We start from the raw sequence: 18230 nt of genomic DNA on the forward strand, positions 1-18230 counted from the left end.
CTGGGAACCAATCTCTTCATATTTGCTTTCCCTGCCTACAACGCACTCTTCTGAATACATTCAGTGGAAAAATAGCTAAATAAAACTTTGATGGAAATTTGTCTTGTTGATATCACTAAAAATTGCTGAAAGCCAAGTTTTATGAATAAAATAAAGCAGATGATAACTTTTCTGAGAAAAAAGGCTGATTTTTCTTATAGCCACTGTATCTCTCCTCATCCTACAAATAATCAGTAAATAGAACACAACTATCCAGCCAGATCCAAGAGTGTTTTTTTTTTTTTAAGATCAAGAATATTTTTATTGCTTCTACTTTTAAGTTGCAGGAGAATCAAACCTTTGAGTAAACTTCTCTCTTGATTTAAAGGATTACATATACTATACTGTTCTCCATAAAAAGCCATATGTACCTAACAACTATTTTAATACAAAAGAAAAAGTTGAAACTAGAAAGTGAGGAGGTGAGAGATTAGTAAATTGGTGAATTTTACTCATCCTAGTGGATCATGCTAAAATAATTTTTTGTTGGGAAGGGGATCTTCAGTCTCTAATGATACACATGAGAAAAAGAGTAAGAAAATAGAGGACACAGAGCAATTTTTAAATCAGATTTCATGTTTGGAGACTCTCACATGCAATCACTAGGGATTCACAATATAGTTGGCATTTTATAATATAGAACAAAGAAGAGCACACTTCCACATATTTCTCTTCCTCTCACTATGAACATTTAAAAAAACTTTATTTCTTGACTAACTAAATGCAATGTGTGATCATGAATTAGATCCCAGACTTGGGGATAGAGAAGGAAGGAGGTTGGAAAAGAGGACCACAAATGAAACTTGACTATGGACTGAGATTAAACGTCTTGATATTGATCACTGAATTGTGGTTATAAAAGAGAATGTCCTTGTACTCAGACAACACACAATGACCTATTTAGTCGTAAAAGGGGAGGCGACAATGTCTGCAACTTAACTCTCAAACAATTCTGGGGGAAAAAATAGAATCATTACTTAAAAGTTCTGTATGCTCTTATTGTAAATTTTCTATATGCTTGAAACTATAGCAAAGTTCAAAGTTAGCAAAAAATATCAGGAGAGTGGATGAAGGGAATGGTATTGCTCCCTTCAACTATCTTACATAGACTTCAGCTTCCTAAGAAAAAAAAAGTGAGTATTAATTTATTGAATGAAGATAGACAACCTGAAAAATTAAAGAGATAAATCAGACCCTTAGATTTGAAACATGGTATCTTAGCCTTTTTGAGTGATAAAGGATAAGAAATGTTGGATCCAAGAGAGTAGAATAAGAAGACAGGTATAAATCAGAAATGGGAAAAGAGATGGAAGAAATTGAGACATTAAAAGGAAGTTCTTCGTGCTACCTTATTTCAGAAACAAATAGTTTCTTAAGTGGCTTAAGTGCTGATGAGAAAATGAGTTTTCTTGGGATAATACAGTTGAGAATTTTTAGAGCCAGAAAAAGTCGTGTCACACATTAACCAAAGTACTGTCCATGGACTACAGTGTCCCTCAGTTAGTCACAGTTTTGCTTTCTAAGATCTCAGTTACCTGCTATTAACCACGATCCAAAGATATTACATGAAAATTCTAGAAAAAACAACTCATAAGTTTTAAGCTTCATACCATTTTCAGTAATGTGATGAGATCTCAAGCTGTCTTACTCTATCCCACTAAGTACATGAATCATCCTGTGTCCAACACTACAGGTCCATTAGTCAATTAGCAGGCAACTTGGGTACCAGATCCACAGTAACAGCATCACAGTGAATGCTTGTGTTCAAGTAACACTTATTTTACTTAATAATGTTCCCTGAGGCAACAGTAGCAATACTAGCAATTTTATTATTTATTCTTATAATTGTTCTATTTTACTATTAGTTATTAATCACTTGTGCATAATTTATAAATTAAACTTTATTGTAAGTATTTATATATAGAAAAAATATGTATAGGGTCTGGTGCTAGCCATGATTTCAGGCATCCACTGGGGGTCTTAGAATATAATCCTCAGAGAGAAGACACTATGATATTGAGAACACTGCTTTTTACAAACTGGTAAACTTCCTGTCAACCTCTAAAGTCTGATGCTAATGCTTCCAACTACCCTGAAGCAAAAGGAGCTATTTTTTTTCCACCCCACATTAACTCCCCAAAATTTAAGAAACTACTGAAAGATACAAAACTTCAGGAGGGCCCTGTAAGTTTGGGGTTCCCACTTGGGCATCCACCTAATCCAAGGATACAACTAAGAGAGTAATATCAGATCATTTCAGAACCCTGGTAGACTTTCATCTCTGCATGGTTGAGAGCTTCCAGGTTCCTGGAACTGGTCAAGAAAACAACCCTAATATGACCAGGCGACCCTATAGAAATATGAGGGATTTCCAGGGTGTTAATAGATAATAGTAAGTGTGTAGATGGTTGGATCCTGGCACACAGGCAGAGAAGTATGTCACTGGGAGCAGACGGGGCAATGTTAGCAAAGGCAAAATGTGAAAGAGCAATTTCAGGTTAGCAACAACAACAACAACACAACAAAAGATAGCTGAGAATGGAGGGAGATGAAAGAGAGGAAAAACTGCATAAAGCACTTTGTTTTCCAAGTTAAGGCATTTTAACATGATCATAGAGAAGCTATAGCTTTTCAATATCTCTCTGACGTCTGGATGAATCAAAGATGATAATTCAAGAAATGAACCAGATAAGGTAGTAATCCACCTAAAAGATGGAATTGGGGACTGTAATAAACTGCAGCAGAAGGAAAGAGAATTTTCAAAGTGATGCTTAATTTTATATGTTAACAAGGTTCCCAGATAATCACTGTTTTTCAGTATGTCTATGAGGGTGTTTGCACATGAGAGTAGCATCTGAATTGATGGACTCAGTAAGTAGATGGCTCTCCTCAATGTGTGGTCATCATTTGATCCTAAACAGAACAGACGGTAGAAGAAAGAGGAATTTATGCCTTTCTCCTCCCTCATTTATGGAGTTGAGACACCCCCTCCCATCAGTTTCTGCTCTTGCCCTGGGATTTCCATCATTGGTTCCCTGGCTATGGCCTTTGGACTTAAATTAGTATATCACTGGCTTTTCAGGGTCACCAGTTTGCAAACAGCATACGTATCACAGAATTTCTCAGCCTCCACAATCATGTGAGCCAATTCACTTAATATATCTCCTTTTATATATATAGATAAGCATATATATTTATATATGTATATATATATACATACACACACACATACACACATATATGTTACATATATAGATTTGGTAGCAGATCAGATGTGTTTTGGAGTTGAATAACTATATATATACATTTTATATATATACATATATATGAAAGGAATTTTTAAACTATACAGAGTGAAGAAGATTATCCTAGAACATCCAATTAGAAGTAGAAAGAGGACAAAAGACCTGTTTGGTATTAACTTTTCCTATACAAAAAAGAAAGTTTTAAAAAGTCATAACGAAGCTGGGCACAGTAGTACACGCCTGTAATTCCAGCAGCTCGGGAGGCTGAGACAGGAGGATCATGAGTTCAAAGCCAGCCTCAGCAAAAGCAAGGCACTAAACAACTCAGTGAGACCCTGTCTCTAAATAAAATACAAAATAGGGCTGGGGATGTGCTTAGTGGTTGAGTGCCCCTGAGTTCAATCCCTGTTACCAAAAAAAAAAAAAAAAAAAAAAAAAGTCATAATGAAAGTAATAAATAAAACTATTCTCAAAAGTTTTCAAATAAAATGTTATCTATATTCTGGAGAGCTGTAATAACCACCCACCCCCAATTTTCCCTGGAATATCAAGGTGGTTTCAAAGATAGGCTTTAAAGAATAGCCCTGCAATTTCTTACGTGTGTATGTAATTTTTTGCTTGGTGTATGTTATGCAGGTTTTTAACTTTTCTATGCCTCAGTCCCTTATTTTGAAATAAAGTCTAAAAAGACTTAATATAGCATTGCTTAGAGAAATAAAGGAAATTATATGTCAAATACTTAGCACTGCAGCTGGCTTGTAGTTAGTGTTCAATAAGTCGTATCACTTTTATAACTAATGTGCAGGAAACAGTTAATATAACAGCTGAAGTTGGTATCCGGCAACTTGGACTTTGGCAGGGTCCCACCATTCCCAATACTGATAAGGGTATTCTCACTGTGCCTCAAGAGTACAAGAAAAGTATTTATGTTGGACATCTACTTTCCTTCCAGAGTCTATAGTTTTGGTATATTCTATGCAGAGGGTGTCTATGTGACCAGTCCCCAACAAACACTTGGGCACTGAGCCTCTAATAAACTTCCTCAGCAAAGATCTTATAATTGTCAGAATTCAACGCTGGACAGAAATGCACATCCTTTGTTACTCCATCAGGAAAAGACAATTGGATGCTTGCATCAGGCCCCATGTTCCTGTTCACTTTGCTGATTTTGCTTTGCATCCTTCACTATAATAAATCGTAGCTGAGTAGGACTAAATATTAGGATCTAGGAGTCCTCATAACGAATCAACATTGTGAGGCAGAATGCCTGATACTACTAGTCAACCTATTCCTTTGATATTCTAAACTACTTGCCAGAGTCTATACTGGGGCAGTATTACAGACAACAAACCAACCAAACTAAGACCATCAAAGTCCAATTATAAAAATTCCTGCTGGGTACAGTGGCCCAGGCCTGTAATTGAGGCAGCTCAGGAAGCTGAGGCAGGAGGACTGCAAGTTCAAAGCCAGCCTCTTAGGAAGGTCCAGCAATTTGGCTACACCCTATCTCAAAATAATAAATAAAAAGGGTGGGGATGTGGCTCAGTGGTTAAGCTCTCCTGGGTTCAATCCCTGATACAAAAAAAAAAAAAAAAAAAAAAAAAAAATATATATATATATATATATATATATATATATATATATATATATCCTAATTTCCTAGCAAATAACGGTGGTCAGTTTACATACTACTTGAAATTTATTTTATTCAGCAAGTCAACATATAGATATCTCTCTACTTTTTTTTTTCTCGTCTTTATCCAGTTGGTCTTTTTCCTGATAAAACTCCAGTCCTGCTCCTCCCTGGTTTCCATCTCAGTATTACATGGAACCTCCAATGGAACATCAAATGGCCTATCCCATGGGTCATTTAGTTCCACAATTACAAAGCAACATCACTTGCAAAACCTCCATGACCCTTTGATCTGTGTTTTTATGAGTAAGATCAAACAACAGCTGTCAGGAAGATCTTTTTCAGTTCGTTTCAATGTATGGAAACACAGGGCTAATTAAATAACCACCAGAAAACAAAGGAGGACAAACTGAAGAATGACCCAATGTAGTCACTGGAACACAGATTTTCAGGAAATATCTTGTCATCCAGAACAGAACTTCTCAGTATACTTCCAAAAGCACAATAGGCAGTATGCCTATTAGAAGCATTTCAATAATAACAGCTTCTTGTCGTCATGTTGAAAGAGATGGGGTCCAGACAATAAGGATGGGGTGGATATCTGTTTGCCATTATGATTGACTGAGAGTTTTAACATAATACTAGTAACCACTTGATTGCTATGAAGACCTAGGAATCATAGCTACTGGATCAACAGACAGCCTCCTGGCTTAAAAAAAAAAAAAATAGGACAACTATGAACAACTTAAACATCTCTAGACTATTTATTTTAACCCCAAATAGCTTCCAAGTTTTTTTCAAACTCATTTCTAGAGTCTTACATCTTTAACAAAATATTATTTTTACAACTCCTCCAGATTCTCATGCAGTGCCCACCTCATAGCACTTTTTGAATCGTCACTTCTAATGCTAGGGAGATGAAAACCAGAAGATTGTCACCAGAAATCAGACAACTGAGCACATTCACCAAAATGGGAAAGAAACATAGTAGTGACGTGCTATGAGCTCACCCAGAAGACAGGCTGAAAGCCATCATGTGAGAATTAGCCCAGAATAGTCAGAATTGATGTTATTTCAAGAATTACGACTCTTATCTTAAAATTCTTAGTTTTTAAAAATATTGACAGCTATTTATTTTTAACTGTGAGAAACAAACAACTCTACAACCACTTGGAGCAATAGGTCACCAATGAATGTCAGGCTAAGAGGAAAGAAACAGGAGGATAGAAGTGCCCAGTAGTTCCAGAAGAGTGAAAGATAGGCAGGAATTAAGCCAATGGCACTAGGATCTCTGGACCACTCAGCAGCGATCAGGAAGGAGAAGGAATCTGACCCGAGGTATTTGAAGTGGGATTTCACATGTTGGACACCACCTCGTTTGATCCTTTCTGGTTCTCCCTGCGGGTAAGGCTGGGATCTAAGTAAGAGGAATCACCATGCTTCAGACAAAGCAAGAAGTGCACTTTCAACTTCATTCAGTCAGCCCTCCACATCTGCAGGAGCCACATCCACAGATGTGACTGAGCACACACAAAAAATATCCAGGGGAAAAAGGCTGCATCTCCACTGACCATGTACTGACTTTATTTTTTTCATGTCATTATTCCCTAAACAATACAGTATAACAACTATTAACAAAGCATACATTGTATTAGGTATTATGAGTAAGTCTGGAGATGATTTGACATATTTCAGGATGTGGGTAGGTTATAGGCACCTACTCTTTCTTTATAGAAGGTGTTTGAGCATCTGAAGATTTGGGTATCAGAGGCAGGTGCCTGGAACCAATCCCCCATAAATATGAAGGGACAACTATAAAGCAATCATCTTCAAAGTAAATTAACAATTACAATGTGTTTTAATACTATCAGGCATATTTCTAAGCAGATAATATAGGTTTCTGAGGCTTTGTAGCTAGAAAAGAACCACATTTACCACGTTCACTGCTACGCTTCTATTTTCTCCTTCAATTTACTATATAAGATTCAAATTATAACAGATCTTTACCACACAGCAAAAACGTGTGAATGTTTCCCTTAAAATCTGCTTTATATTTTAAAGTGATTCATATTTCTGAATTTTTCAGATTTAATAAATATAATATAGCACACGTACCACACATTACATAACACAGGGACTGAGACAGTCCCACGCAAACACTATTCGCATTTCTGTATGCACACACACAAATATTCACGATGAATAGGATATAGACAAAAACTGGCTTCCACTAAGGCATGCTTTTGCAAATAAGAGTTTTTGAGGTTTTGGATTTTAGCATTTTGGGGATTTAGGGTTAAGAGACTACGGTCTATGTGAAACTGAATAATCTCACAATGACAAGCCACAGCAGAACTCAACAGAGTTGAAGACCATTTATGAGCAACAACACAATTCTGTCTGAACTGGGGGAACCCAGCCATAGAGAAATCAGTGGGAGCAAAACGAAAACAGAACAAGTCAATCAACTTCTGAGGATGGTACTCTAGGAAATAAGCAGAACCAAAACCAAACATCAGGATCACCAAGTGCCCACTGTAACCAAGCGCACAGCAGCATGTGGCCAACCAAGAAGAAACCCGGTCCCCAGCCACTCCCTAAAAGCCAAAAATATTTCTAGCAGAGAGGACCTTGGCAGTATTAGAAAATGCCATTCCCAACATGTCAAGAGCCAAAAAGTGGGCTGATGACTACTCATTCACGCACCCCATTCAGAGGTGGAAACAGAAGCAGAAGCAAACGGAAAAGTCAGGGGCTGGTGAGCACGGCCTTCCTGGAGCACATGCTCCCTGGCCGGGTTTCTTAGCTGCCCCTCCCTGCTCCTGTCACAGGAACTTGGCAGTAGCTGCTTATCATGAAAAGAGCTGAACATTTCTGCTTTAGGTCAACTTCAGGACCACCAAATCACTAACCAGTTTTAAGTAGCTTCTATTTAATGATGAAGCAACATTATTATGAAGCAAAGGACCCAGAGTACATGTTTGCTAAGAAAGACTTTGATGATTTGTGGGAAATAGTGCACAATATAGATAATTAATCCATAAGGATCTAAAACTTATAAAGGAATTTACTTTCTCTGGCCCATTTGTTCAGTAGTTTGTTATAAAATGAGCATCAATATGTCACAGGCCTATATTTAATATAACAGACATGTAATTTCTATTCACATGCTAAATTCCAGCTTTCACATTCAAATGAAAACAATTCATAACCTTAACTTCATCGTCCCACTGCTCATGCCATGAGACCAGAGAGCAGAGTAGTGTAACAAGTCATATCCACACGGAAAGCGGCAACATATTGCTGTGATGTCTCCTACCTCCGCTCGGCCCTCGTAATAGGTTAACATGGACTTCGTAAGTACAAAAAGTCTCTCTTTGTAGTTTAAGGGTGATGTCTTCTTTTTCTGCTGGGACCGTTTAATGAGAATCTCTTCTAGAATACTGTTAAAATTCATCTCGGTCTCCTGATCACTCCTTCTGCTGCCATTGAAGATCCCAGTGTTCTAACGTGAGAAAATAAACAGTGAAAATGTGACATTTTAATTACACAAGGATGTTGCCATTTCAGACTACCAATATAGGCTTTTCCCTCACCCTCGCGGAACCCATGAATGTTATCCTCTGAGCCTGGATTGAGAATAACCAGGGCAAAAAGGCTCAGCCTCATCTCCTACCCTACTCTCCACCCTGCCCAGTCATTTCATAAGAAAAACCTCTTTTGTTTTCCCCAGCATCCCTTGGCTCTCTAGCACACTCTTCTTCGATTTGATTGCAAGGTACAAAAATCTCAGATGGCAAAATCCATTTCATTATGTAAGTGTTTGTTGAGGCTGGCGCTGAATTGTCTCAAGATGTTGGTAGGTAAAACAGAGGACCACATAAACATCACAGGCTCTTGAACAAAGTGAATTGCGCACAGTGGAAAATCAATTCACACTCTGAGAAGGGTGGAAGCTCCACCCAGCACCCTAGTCACCAGGGCCATAGTGACTAGGTGTCTACACTACCATACTCCACAATTCCCTTCCCTCTGGCTCCTGCCTCAATCATAAAAGAAAGGAAGCCCACTCAATCACAGCTAAACCGAGTCCACCTGGATAAGAAGGTCCTCAGTCCTTTATAAGGGAGTCCATCTCTCAATACTGTCCATACCTATGCCAGGTCCTATAATAATCAACAAAATTTAAATCTGAAGGCCTAAAGATACTCAGAAAAGGCCCAAAGATCTTTATTTGAGATAAACTGAATTAATGACAGTCTTTTCTTCCCTTGTCTCCAATGCACCCTTTCAAGAAGTAATTGCATTGAGGAAAAAGGAGTCACATGAAGAGCACTACGTGGCTATTTGATAGCAGAGCCAGTGTCTACTGAGGGACTCTATCATCCTCCCACCCAATCTGATAACTCTCTGCCACCAAATGGCCATCCATCTAATCAGGCTCTTCGGGGTTTTTTAAGGTTACTTTACAATAGCTTAACCTCTGAAAATCAGGTGCTTCATTTATAAAGTATGGAGGGAAATACCACAAGGTTTGTGAGTTTTAAATGAGATGTGGGGAAAAAACTTATTATGAAAATCCTACACAAATGTGAATGGCTGTTACACTCTACTGCTGTTTTCCTCACTCAGAGCAGTTCATCCTCACACCTCAACCATGACAGCAGCTGCCCCACCGGCCTTCCTTTCCCCAGGCTCTTGCCTTATTTTATTCAAACAACATACCCCGAATTCCTGTTGAAGCCGTCTTCAAAGATTCATCATGCCATTTCAGAAATCCTCACTGTCTCTCCAACACCTGTAGGATAAACAAAAACTCCTTAGTCTGACCCTGGAGACTGTCCACAATATGGCTGCAACCTGACATCTAATCTTTACTTCCACTCTTCCCCAAACAAGCCACACTTCAGTCAAAATAGCCAGTTAATCTCTAAGGACTCCTCTTGCAGCATTCATTTCCTAACCTAGAAAATTCTGCTGACTCTGCTCTCTCCATCTATGAAAATTCTACCAACTCAAAACTTGACTCCTTCATGTAGTCCTTCCCGAGACTCTGATTGATTCAATACCTTCCAATTTCTGTACCAGTCACCTCTCACTCATCATAGAGTGCATCATGTTCTTTCATGTCTGTAGTAATTAATGTACATGTTGTGGTTTGAATGTGGAGTGTCCCCAAAAGCTCATGTGTTGGAATCATGGTTCTAATACAGCAAGGTTCAGAGGTGCGGACTTTAGGCAATGATTGGGGCTCTGACCTCATCAGTGGATTTTGCTGAATTAACCACTGACAGCTGAGTGGACTACTGGGTGGTAACTGTAGGCAGGTGAGGCACGGCTGCAGGAAGTAGGTGACTGGGGATGTGGCCTTGGTCTACAGATGTCCCTACCCCTGCCCCTTTCTCCTTCCTCCAGCTGTGTTCTTACACCATGATGTTCTACCCATCTTAGGCGCAGAGCAATGGAATCAGCTTTGCAAGGATTGAGACATCTGAAAATGTGAGCCAAAGCAAACTTTTCCTCTAAGTTGTTCCTGTCAGATATTTTGGTCACATCAACGAAAAGCCAACTAACAATACGTGTTTTAATTTTTCAACTAGTTATTAGGCTCCCAAAAGTATCTAAGGGTACACCAGAATCACTTAAACAGTGTTTTGGTTTTGGTTTTTAAATATTGATGTCCTGGCTCCACTCCTCACCCTCCTTTTTTACCTTCATGGGTCTTGGGTGAGCTCTAGACCTCAGGATGATATATACAAGTAGGATTGAGCATCACTATCTAAATGAAGAAACTGGGATCTTGCATTTCTTTTTACCTCTGTTGGTATTTTCAGTAGCCTCTCAATAAGCAGTTAAGTCATGAACGCATTAACCAATGAGCTGTCCTGAGTACTCAGAGCAAAGCTCTTCTTCTCTTCGGCTCTAAGGTGGCTGGTCTTATTCCATATTAAGATTCTACTACTCTATTTTGTTTTCCTGTGAAACTGTTGGCATGCAAATGCTACTTCTTTAGAAATTACCTTATCATCTTTGTGCGACACACATTCAGTGCAAGATAGAAATGACTACTTACAAGAAAGGCTGCCAGGAAAAGTAAGCTATGCTCTGGAAAACAGGCCTCACACCAACGTGGGGTTTCCAACCCAGTGAGCAACACCACAGTTACCAAATGAAAGGCAGGCTTTTGGAAGGCCCAGAGGATAACTAGGGTGTGGCTTATCTTCAATTCTAGAAGCAAAAGGTCTCAACATCAGGGACAGGAAAAAAGATTTCACGTTGCATGCTCTGCGGGGGAGTGGGATTCACCTTATCTAATTTATGTGAGAGATAAATAGTCTTAAATCGAATCATATCACTTCAGTAGAAAGGTAACACAAACCAAGACTAGAAACAAAGACTCCTGGTTCCAAGGAAAGGATTCTCCATTCTAAACCACACAATTAAAGTGCACCGCTGTTGAGATCATTGTCAATGCACAATCCTGGCCAAAGCAAACTATTAAAGTTCACAGGGATGTAAATGAAGGACAAATCTCCTCTTGTAGACTTCTAGCTAAAGATGGATGTTCAGTGCAAACATTCACCTTGATTCTCTCCTGAAATTCCATTTAAAAAAAAAGGTAGTTTGTGATTATTATAGGAAAATTGTGTCAGATTCATTCCACTGTCTTTCCTCTGTTCTCCTTCCCTTCATTCCCCTTTGTCTAATCTAATAAATTTCTGTTCTCACCCCCCACACCATTATTGTAGGTTAGCATCCACATATCAGACAGAACATTCAGCCTTTGTTTTTCGGGGGGGATTGGTTTATTTCACTTAGCATTATAGTCTCCACTTCCATCCATTTACAGGCAAAGGCCATAATTTCATTCTTCTTTATGGCTGAGTGGTATTTCATTGTGTATATGTACTGCATTTTCTTTATCTATTCATCTGTTGAAGGGCAGCTAGGCTGGTGCCATAGCTTGGCTATTGTGAACTATAATGCTATAAACATTGATGTGGCTGTAATACGGGTCGTGTATTCATATATGAACAAATGAAAGTTATCACCAATTCATTCTACTGTCTTTCCCATTCCCATCCCCCTCTCTTCCCCCGACTCTGCCTGTTCAATCCAGTGAACCTCCCCACTCCCTCTCCCACCTCCACCTATTTGAGCCAGCATCCTCATATCAGTGAGAACATTTGGCCTTTGGTTTGTGGGGACTGACATATTTCACTTAGCATGATAGTCTCCAGTTCTATCCACTTAGTGGCAAATGCCACAATTTCATTCTTCTTTATGGCTGAGTAATATTCCATTGTGAATATTTACCACATTTACTATATCCATTCATCTGCTGAAACACATCTAGATTGGCTAGCTATTGTGAATTGAGCTGCTATAAACATTGATGTGGCCGCATCACTGTAGTATGCTGATTTTAAGTCCCTTGAGTATAATCAAGGAGTGGGTTAACTGGGTCAAATGGTAGTTCCATTCCCAAGTTTTCTGAAGAATCTCCATATTGCTTTCCATAGTGGCTGCACAATTTGCAGTCCCACCAGCAATGAATGAGTGTACCTCTTTCCCCACACGCTTGCCAACATTTGTTATTGCTTGTATTCTTGATAATTGCCATTCTGACTGGAATGAGTTGAAATCTCGGTGTCATTTTAATTTGCATTTCTCTAGTTGCTAGTGATGTTGAACATTTTTTCATATATTTACTGACTGATCATATTTCTTCATCTGTGAAGTACCTGTTAAGTTTCTTTGTCCATTTATTGATGGGTTTTTTTGTGGTTTTTTTTTTTTTTTTGGTTAAGTTTTTTGAATTCCTTATATATTTATATATATATATATATAAATTATATATAATTTTAAATTATTTATAATTAATGCTCTTCTGAGTGTAGGTGGCAAAGATTTTATCCCATTCTATAGGCTCTCTCCTCACACTCTTGGTTATTTTCCTTTGCCTGTGAAGAAGCTTTTTAGTTTAACACCATCCCATTTAATGATTCTTAATTTTACTTCTTGCACTTTAGGAGTCTTGTTGAGGAAGCTGGGTCTACATTTTCTTCTAGTAGGCACAGGGTCTCCGGTCTAATGCCTAGGTCTTTGATCCACCTTGAATTGAGTTTTGTGCTGGGTAAGAGACAGGGGTTCAATTTCATCCTGCTACATACGGATTTCCAGTTTTCCCAGCACTATTTGTTGAAGAAACTATCTTTCTTCTAATGTATGCTTGTGACTCACTCTTTATTCTAAGGATTAGCAACTACAATCTAAACAGGGTTGATTATGAGATAAACATATTTCTACTTACTTTTCAGGATAAACTTGAATCATACAGAGTTCTTTCTTTCTCTTTTCCTCTTACTATTTACTGTGAAATTTAAGTGGATTCACTTTAAGTGGCAATATTCTGCCACCTATACTCAACTTGACAACTTGAATACTAACTGCATATTGATGGTATCAATATTTGCTCATGTATTAGTCAGCTTTTTGTTGCTATAATGAAATGCCTAAGGTAGCTAACTTTAGAAAGAAGAGAGGTTTACTTAGCTCACAGTTTTGAAACTTCCAGGGCAAGGTACCCATGGGTCTGGTTCTGGTTCTCAGCTGTGTCACACCCCGGTGGATGGTAATAGCAGGAGCACATTTGAGAGCAACCAATCACATCTCACCATGAAAGAGTGGTCAGGCTCAGGCCTGCACAACAACTCCCTCACAAGAACCACCTTAACCTGTGTGACAGCACATCCCCGATGACCTAAGGTCCTCCTACTAGGCCCCACCAATTACAAGTCTCATCTCCCAACATCACCACATTGAAGATCAAGCTCCCAACACATAGACCCTTGGAGACAAATCAGATCCAATTCTTAGCAGCTGGTAAAAATCTGTTTGATAATATTAACATAATTAAAGGTTATTTGACAGTTAAGAGTGGAGGTGGGGAATAATCACATCATGATTATATTATTAAGAGTTCCTATCTCTTAGAGATACACACTGGAAAATCTACATATAATTTTACTGTCTGTGCTTTGCTCCATATCTGATGAGGGGTATGTGGGAATATAAACAAAATAAAACTGTTCATGCCATAAGTGCTGAAGCTCAGTGGCAAATACAAGGGCTTCCTTATACTCTCCTATTTGCACTTATCTTTGAATTTTTTCCACAATAAAAAGTATTTAAAATACTTGGTTTTGCATGTCCCAGTCATGGAACCCTTTGGAACCAGTAAGAAAAAGAATAGAAAAAGGGGAAAGAAAGGAGAGAAGGGAGGGAGGGGAGGAAAGAACCAAGGTAGTAGGCAAATAAAAGGAGGAAAAATAGGCGGGCTCCCTTCCTCCAGCATCCTTACTACCACTGTACCTAGCAAAGCCCTTCCAGTGGATCCGGTGACTCTGTGAAGCAGCCTGAAGCCTCATGACATTGTAATGTGACACACACACACACACCCTCTGAAAAACAGGAATGTGTGGTTTCTAGCCACCAAAAATAAACCCACAGTCTAATGCAACATCTGTCCTTGTGATAACTCCTCTCTTCCCTCTACGTTATTTCCTTCCCTTTTCCCTGATCAAATTTCATGGAACCCAAAGTTTGGTTTTCAAGTGTAGAGCATAAGACGAGAGAAATTCTGCACAAACTGACCAAGTACCAAAGTCCAGCGGGCTGTCAGGCAAAGTGAGTCTGTCCAAACTGCAGCCTTCTTATAAAAGAATCAATGAAAAGACCGTCAAAGGTCAGCGTCACAACTCAGCACACTAGAATGAGGTGGCCAATTTGACCAGAGATATTTTTACCCTTACTGCTAGGCTGTATGATTCTTAGCAAATAAAGAATTTCCAAAACTGAAATGTAAGCTTTTACATACCTGATATCTAAGAAGAAAAAAATAAATAAACTGGTAAAATACTAATCCTATAGGAAACATATCTCACCCATCACTTATAAAAAAAATAAAAATTATAAACTATTCAAAAGTGTCATGACATCAGCCCAATCTAACTATTGTTTGGAAATGTCCAGTGACATTTTCCTCTGTCCCCCCAGTGATGAAATGAACTGATAACCACACTCTTCTGTTCTTTGCTCTACCCATCATTGTCATTATCTGGCTGGTGTCTTTAAATATAGCTACAAGTTCATTGACACTCATTCCTCTCATTAAGAGTCAGGGTCTATGTCCTCTCCCTTGGAATCGGAGTGGGTTTGTGGCCCCTTCAACTAATATACTACAGCAGAAGTGATACTATGTGACCCTTGAGCCTAGGTCATAGAAGCCAAGGAGCTCCACCTAGTTCCTTTGAGCCTCTGGTCCTTTGGTTCCCTGTTGGAACCCAGCCACCATACTGAGTGAATCCCACACCAAACGGAGCAACCATACGCAGATGTTCTAGTGCCAAATTCTAGTGAAACCCAGCCTTCAAATCATGCTAGCCCAGGAGCCAGTCATACGAGTGAGAGAACTTTAGACGATTCCAGTCCCCACTCATTTGAGTCCCTCCCAGCCATTCAAGTTTTTCAAGAGAAGCCCAGACTCTGTGGAGCACAGACAACACATCTCCATTGTGCCCTGTCCAGTTGCTAACCTAGAGAATCCATGAGTGTGCTAAAGCGGCTGCTCATGGTGCCTTCAAATTCAGGGTGGTTTCTCACACAGCAATAGATAACGGGGACATAGACTTCACCTTCTTGACTACACCATTCTCATTTCATTTTCTCTAATCCCTGTCGACCTTCTTCCCTCTCTCAAATACTTCCTCTTCTCCACTCAAGTCATCTTTTCACAATTTTCAGTTCATGAGCCAATTGGTCCACAGGAATAGTTCCCGGCATTCATTCTGACATTCATTCATTCATTCTGACATATATATGCATTCCCATGATATAGGAGGAGCCAGGCATGAGGCATTTGGGTGATTACGAAACTAAACAAGACATGATCTTTGCTCTGGAGAAGCACGGGAAAGACTGATTTAAAAACAGCAACCCCGCACTCTGGAAAGGGCGATCAAATTGACATTCATGAATTATCTTGGAATCACTGCCAGACCTAATAATCACCAGTCTATAATCACTGAAGAGGAAACAACGGCCCCTTTTCAGAGTATTGCCCACGACGTGGCAATGAGGAAAACACACAAGAACAGAATTTTAACAGATGGCTAGAGATATGCCAACACGTGAATCAACGTAGATGCTAATGTTCTGATCTTAACACCCACGTCCTGATATAATGCAGACAGAGATTCTTTTCAAACTTGTTTAATTTTAATCTGAATCATCAACAGGAAATAAAGGTTTAAAAAGGCATGTGTTTACTATTTCGTTTTCCCAAGTTTCACAGTGAGTTTTGAGTATTCAGTTTGAGTATTTAAACTCCACCTGAATTTTAATTTTGAGTATTTTATTAATGCAGGGATGAAATTAAAGAGAAAAGCAATAGTGTTAGGTACAGAAAAATTGACTTTTAATTATACATATTATTCACTTTTTGGACTAGATACATTCCAAGCACATGGCTTAAGTGAAAATAAAATTTACCTAGAATAATCTTTCTATCTAGATTCAATCCTAGGATCAAAATTATATACCCCCAGAGAGGAAAAATTATTCTGTACACATAGTTAAAAACCTTTAGAAAGAAAAAAAAACATGTTGGGATCCTTTGGGGCACTAGGGAACTGAGGAACAGTTACACAGAACTTTCAGAATTGTTTAAAGGTTTTAACAGAAACATTGTATTTTATACAATTTTCCATTTCCCATTACCCCCAATCTTGTACAATCTTCTCCAAAGAAAATAAATTTGGGTTACTCATAAACTTTCCCTGACATATTAAACTCCTCAAGCTAGAAACTCCTCCCTTTGTAATATTATCTGAACTAAATTTCAATATTACATTTTGCCAATATAGTCTGAAAATTACATGAGTTGAGAAATCATTTTCTACAAATAAATCAATGCCCAAGTTTCCAATGCTGTGTGAAATTCTGAAAATCAAATTTACTTAAATAAGTGATAGTGATATTTAGAAAACCACACAGAATAAATTAGTTAATATGTGCATGTACACACATCGCACATGCACATAAATCTCTGTTTGGTCCCACACAAATTTCTCTAGAGCATATTTCTTTTTTTTTCCTGAGTCCTTGGTCTTACAAAAATCACAAATCAAGCAAAATAAAATTTATTTGACATAACCTGGTGCCCAGAACAGTACCTAAAAATCCATTAGGTATTTGGTAGGTATTCAGATGACTCAATGATTTCACTTTATTTAAGTCTTGTTGCACTTTCTTCAGAAGCCAAACCTCAGGTAAAGGAAGCATCTACTTCAGATCCACCACCACTTTTAGTTTCTCTGTTTCTTTTATTGTCACTGAACAGACTTGAAGGAAAGCTCCTATTTCAAAAATATCCATCTGCATTTTAAATCAGCTTCTTTGGCATCATAAATTAACCAACAACCAACAGGATCTTTGTCTTCTAAGATGCTCCTGAAGATGGATTCTGTCCTGCATAGGTGTTCTTTTTCCCTGTGGGGACTGGAGGCTCAGTTTCCCCATCTACCTGAGGAGCCCAGGTCAGTCTCAATGTGTCACTGATGAAAATGAAATGATGGTGTTCCAACCACACTCTCTCGCTCTCATCACTTCAGTGTGACAGTCTGTCCACCACTATTCTGAATTTCCTGTTAAATATATATATATATATATATATATATATATATATATATATGTTTAAACATATATATGTATATGTGTGTATGTGGGTGTATATATTTTCTCATGGTGTAGACTTCTCTGTCCTTAACAAGAAAACTGAGGACAAAATTCACAGACTCTAAGGTCCCTGTGACATCATTTGTAAGATTCAAGGTTGAAGCCAATGGTCTCTAAGGCTGTTATTCGCCCTATAATTCAATTATCCAATTATTCAGTGTAGCTTAATATGCTAGAAGCCCACTGGCTCCCCATATAACTATCATCTTAAAACACATAAAAGTCAACTACCTAGAACATAAGCATGCACCTTTCGACATATTAAAAGATCAATTCTTTCTTTGAGTTAGGGTCCTGCTACCTTGCCCAGATTGGCCTAGAACTCTGGGATTCAAGTGATCCTTCCGACTCAGCTTCCCAAGTGGCTGGCACGACAGGCACATACCACTTCATTTAGTTTCTAAAAGACCAAAATTTTAATTTGCCTCCTGACAGAGCCATAGGAGACATATGCAATGGTTCTTTAAACATTATCTTAAAGATTTATTTTCTTATGTCATCCTCTGTCACCTTAT

At 38.5% G+C, this 18230-nt stretch overlaps 1 protein-coding gene across 1 annotated transcript in view; it reads right to left on the minus strand.

The window, feature by feature from the left end:
* The window catches only part of Tec (tec protein tyrosine kinase), a 103615-nt gene that overhangs the window by 61383 nt on the left and 24002 nt on the right, over positions 1-18230 (minus strand). The window contains exons 2-3 of the mRNA XM_076863899.1: positions 9643-9715; positions 8237-8422 (exon numbers count right to left, since the gene is read on the minus strand). Coding sequence (XP_076720014.1) covers positions 8237-8374 — 138 coding nt within the window. The 5' untranslated portion in view covers positions 8375-8422; positions 9643-9715. The remainder of the gene's footprint in view (positions 1-8236; positions 8423-9642; positions 9716-18230) is intronic.

Source organism: Callospermophilus lateralis, chromosome 8, assembly GCF_048772815.1.
Source record: "Callospermophilus lateralis isolate mCalLat2 chromosome 8, mCalLat2.hap1, whole genome shotgun sequence".
NCBI lineage: Eukaryota > Metazoa > Chordata > Mammalia > Rodentia > Sciuridae > Callospermophilus > Callospermophilus lateralis.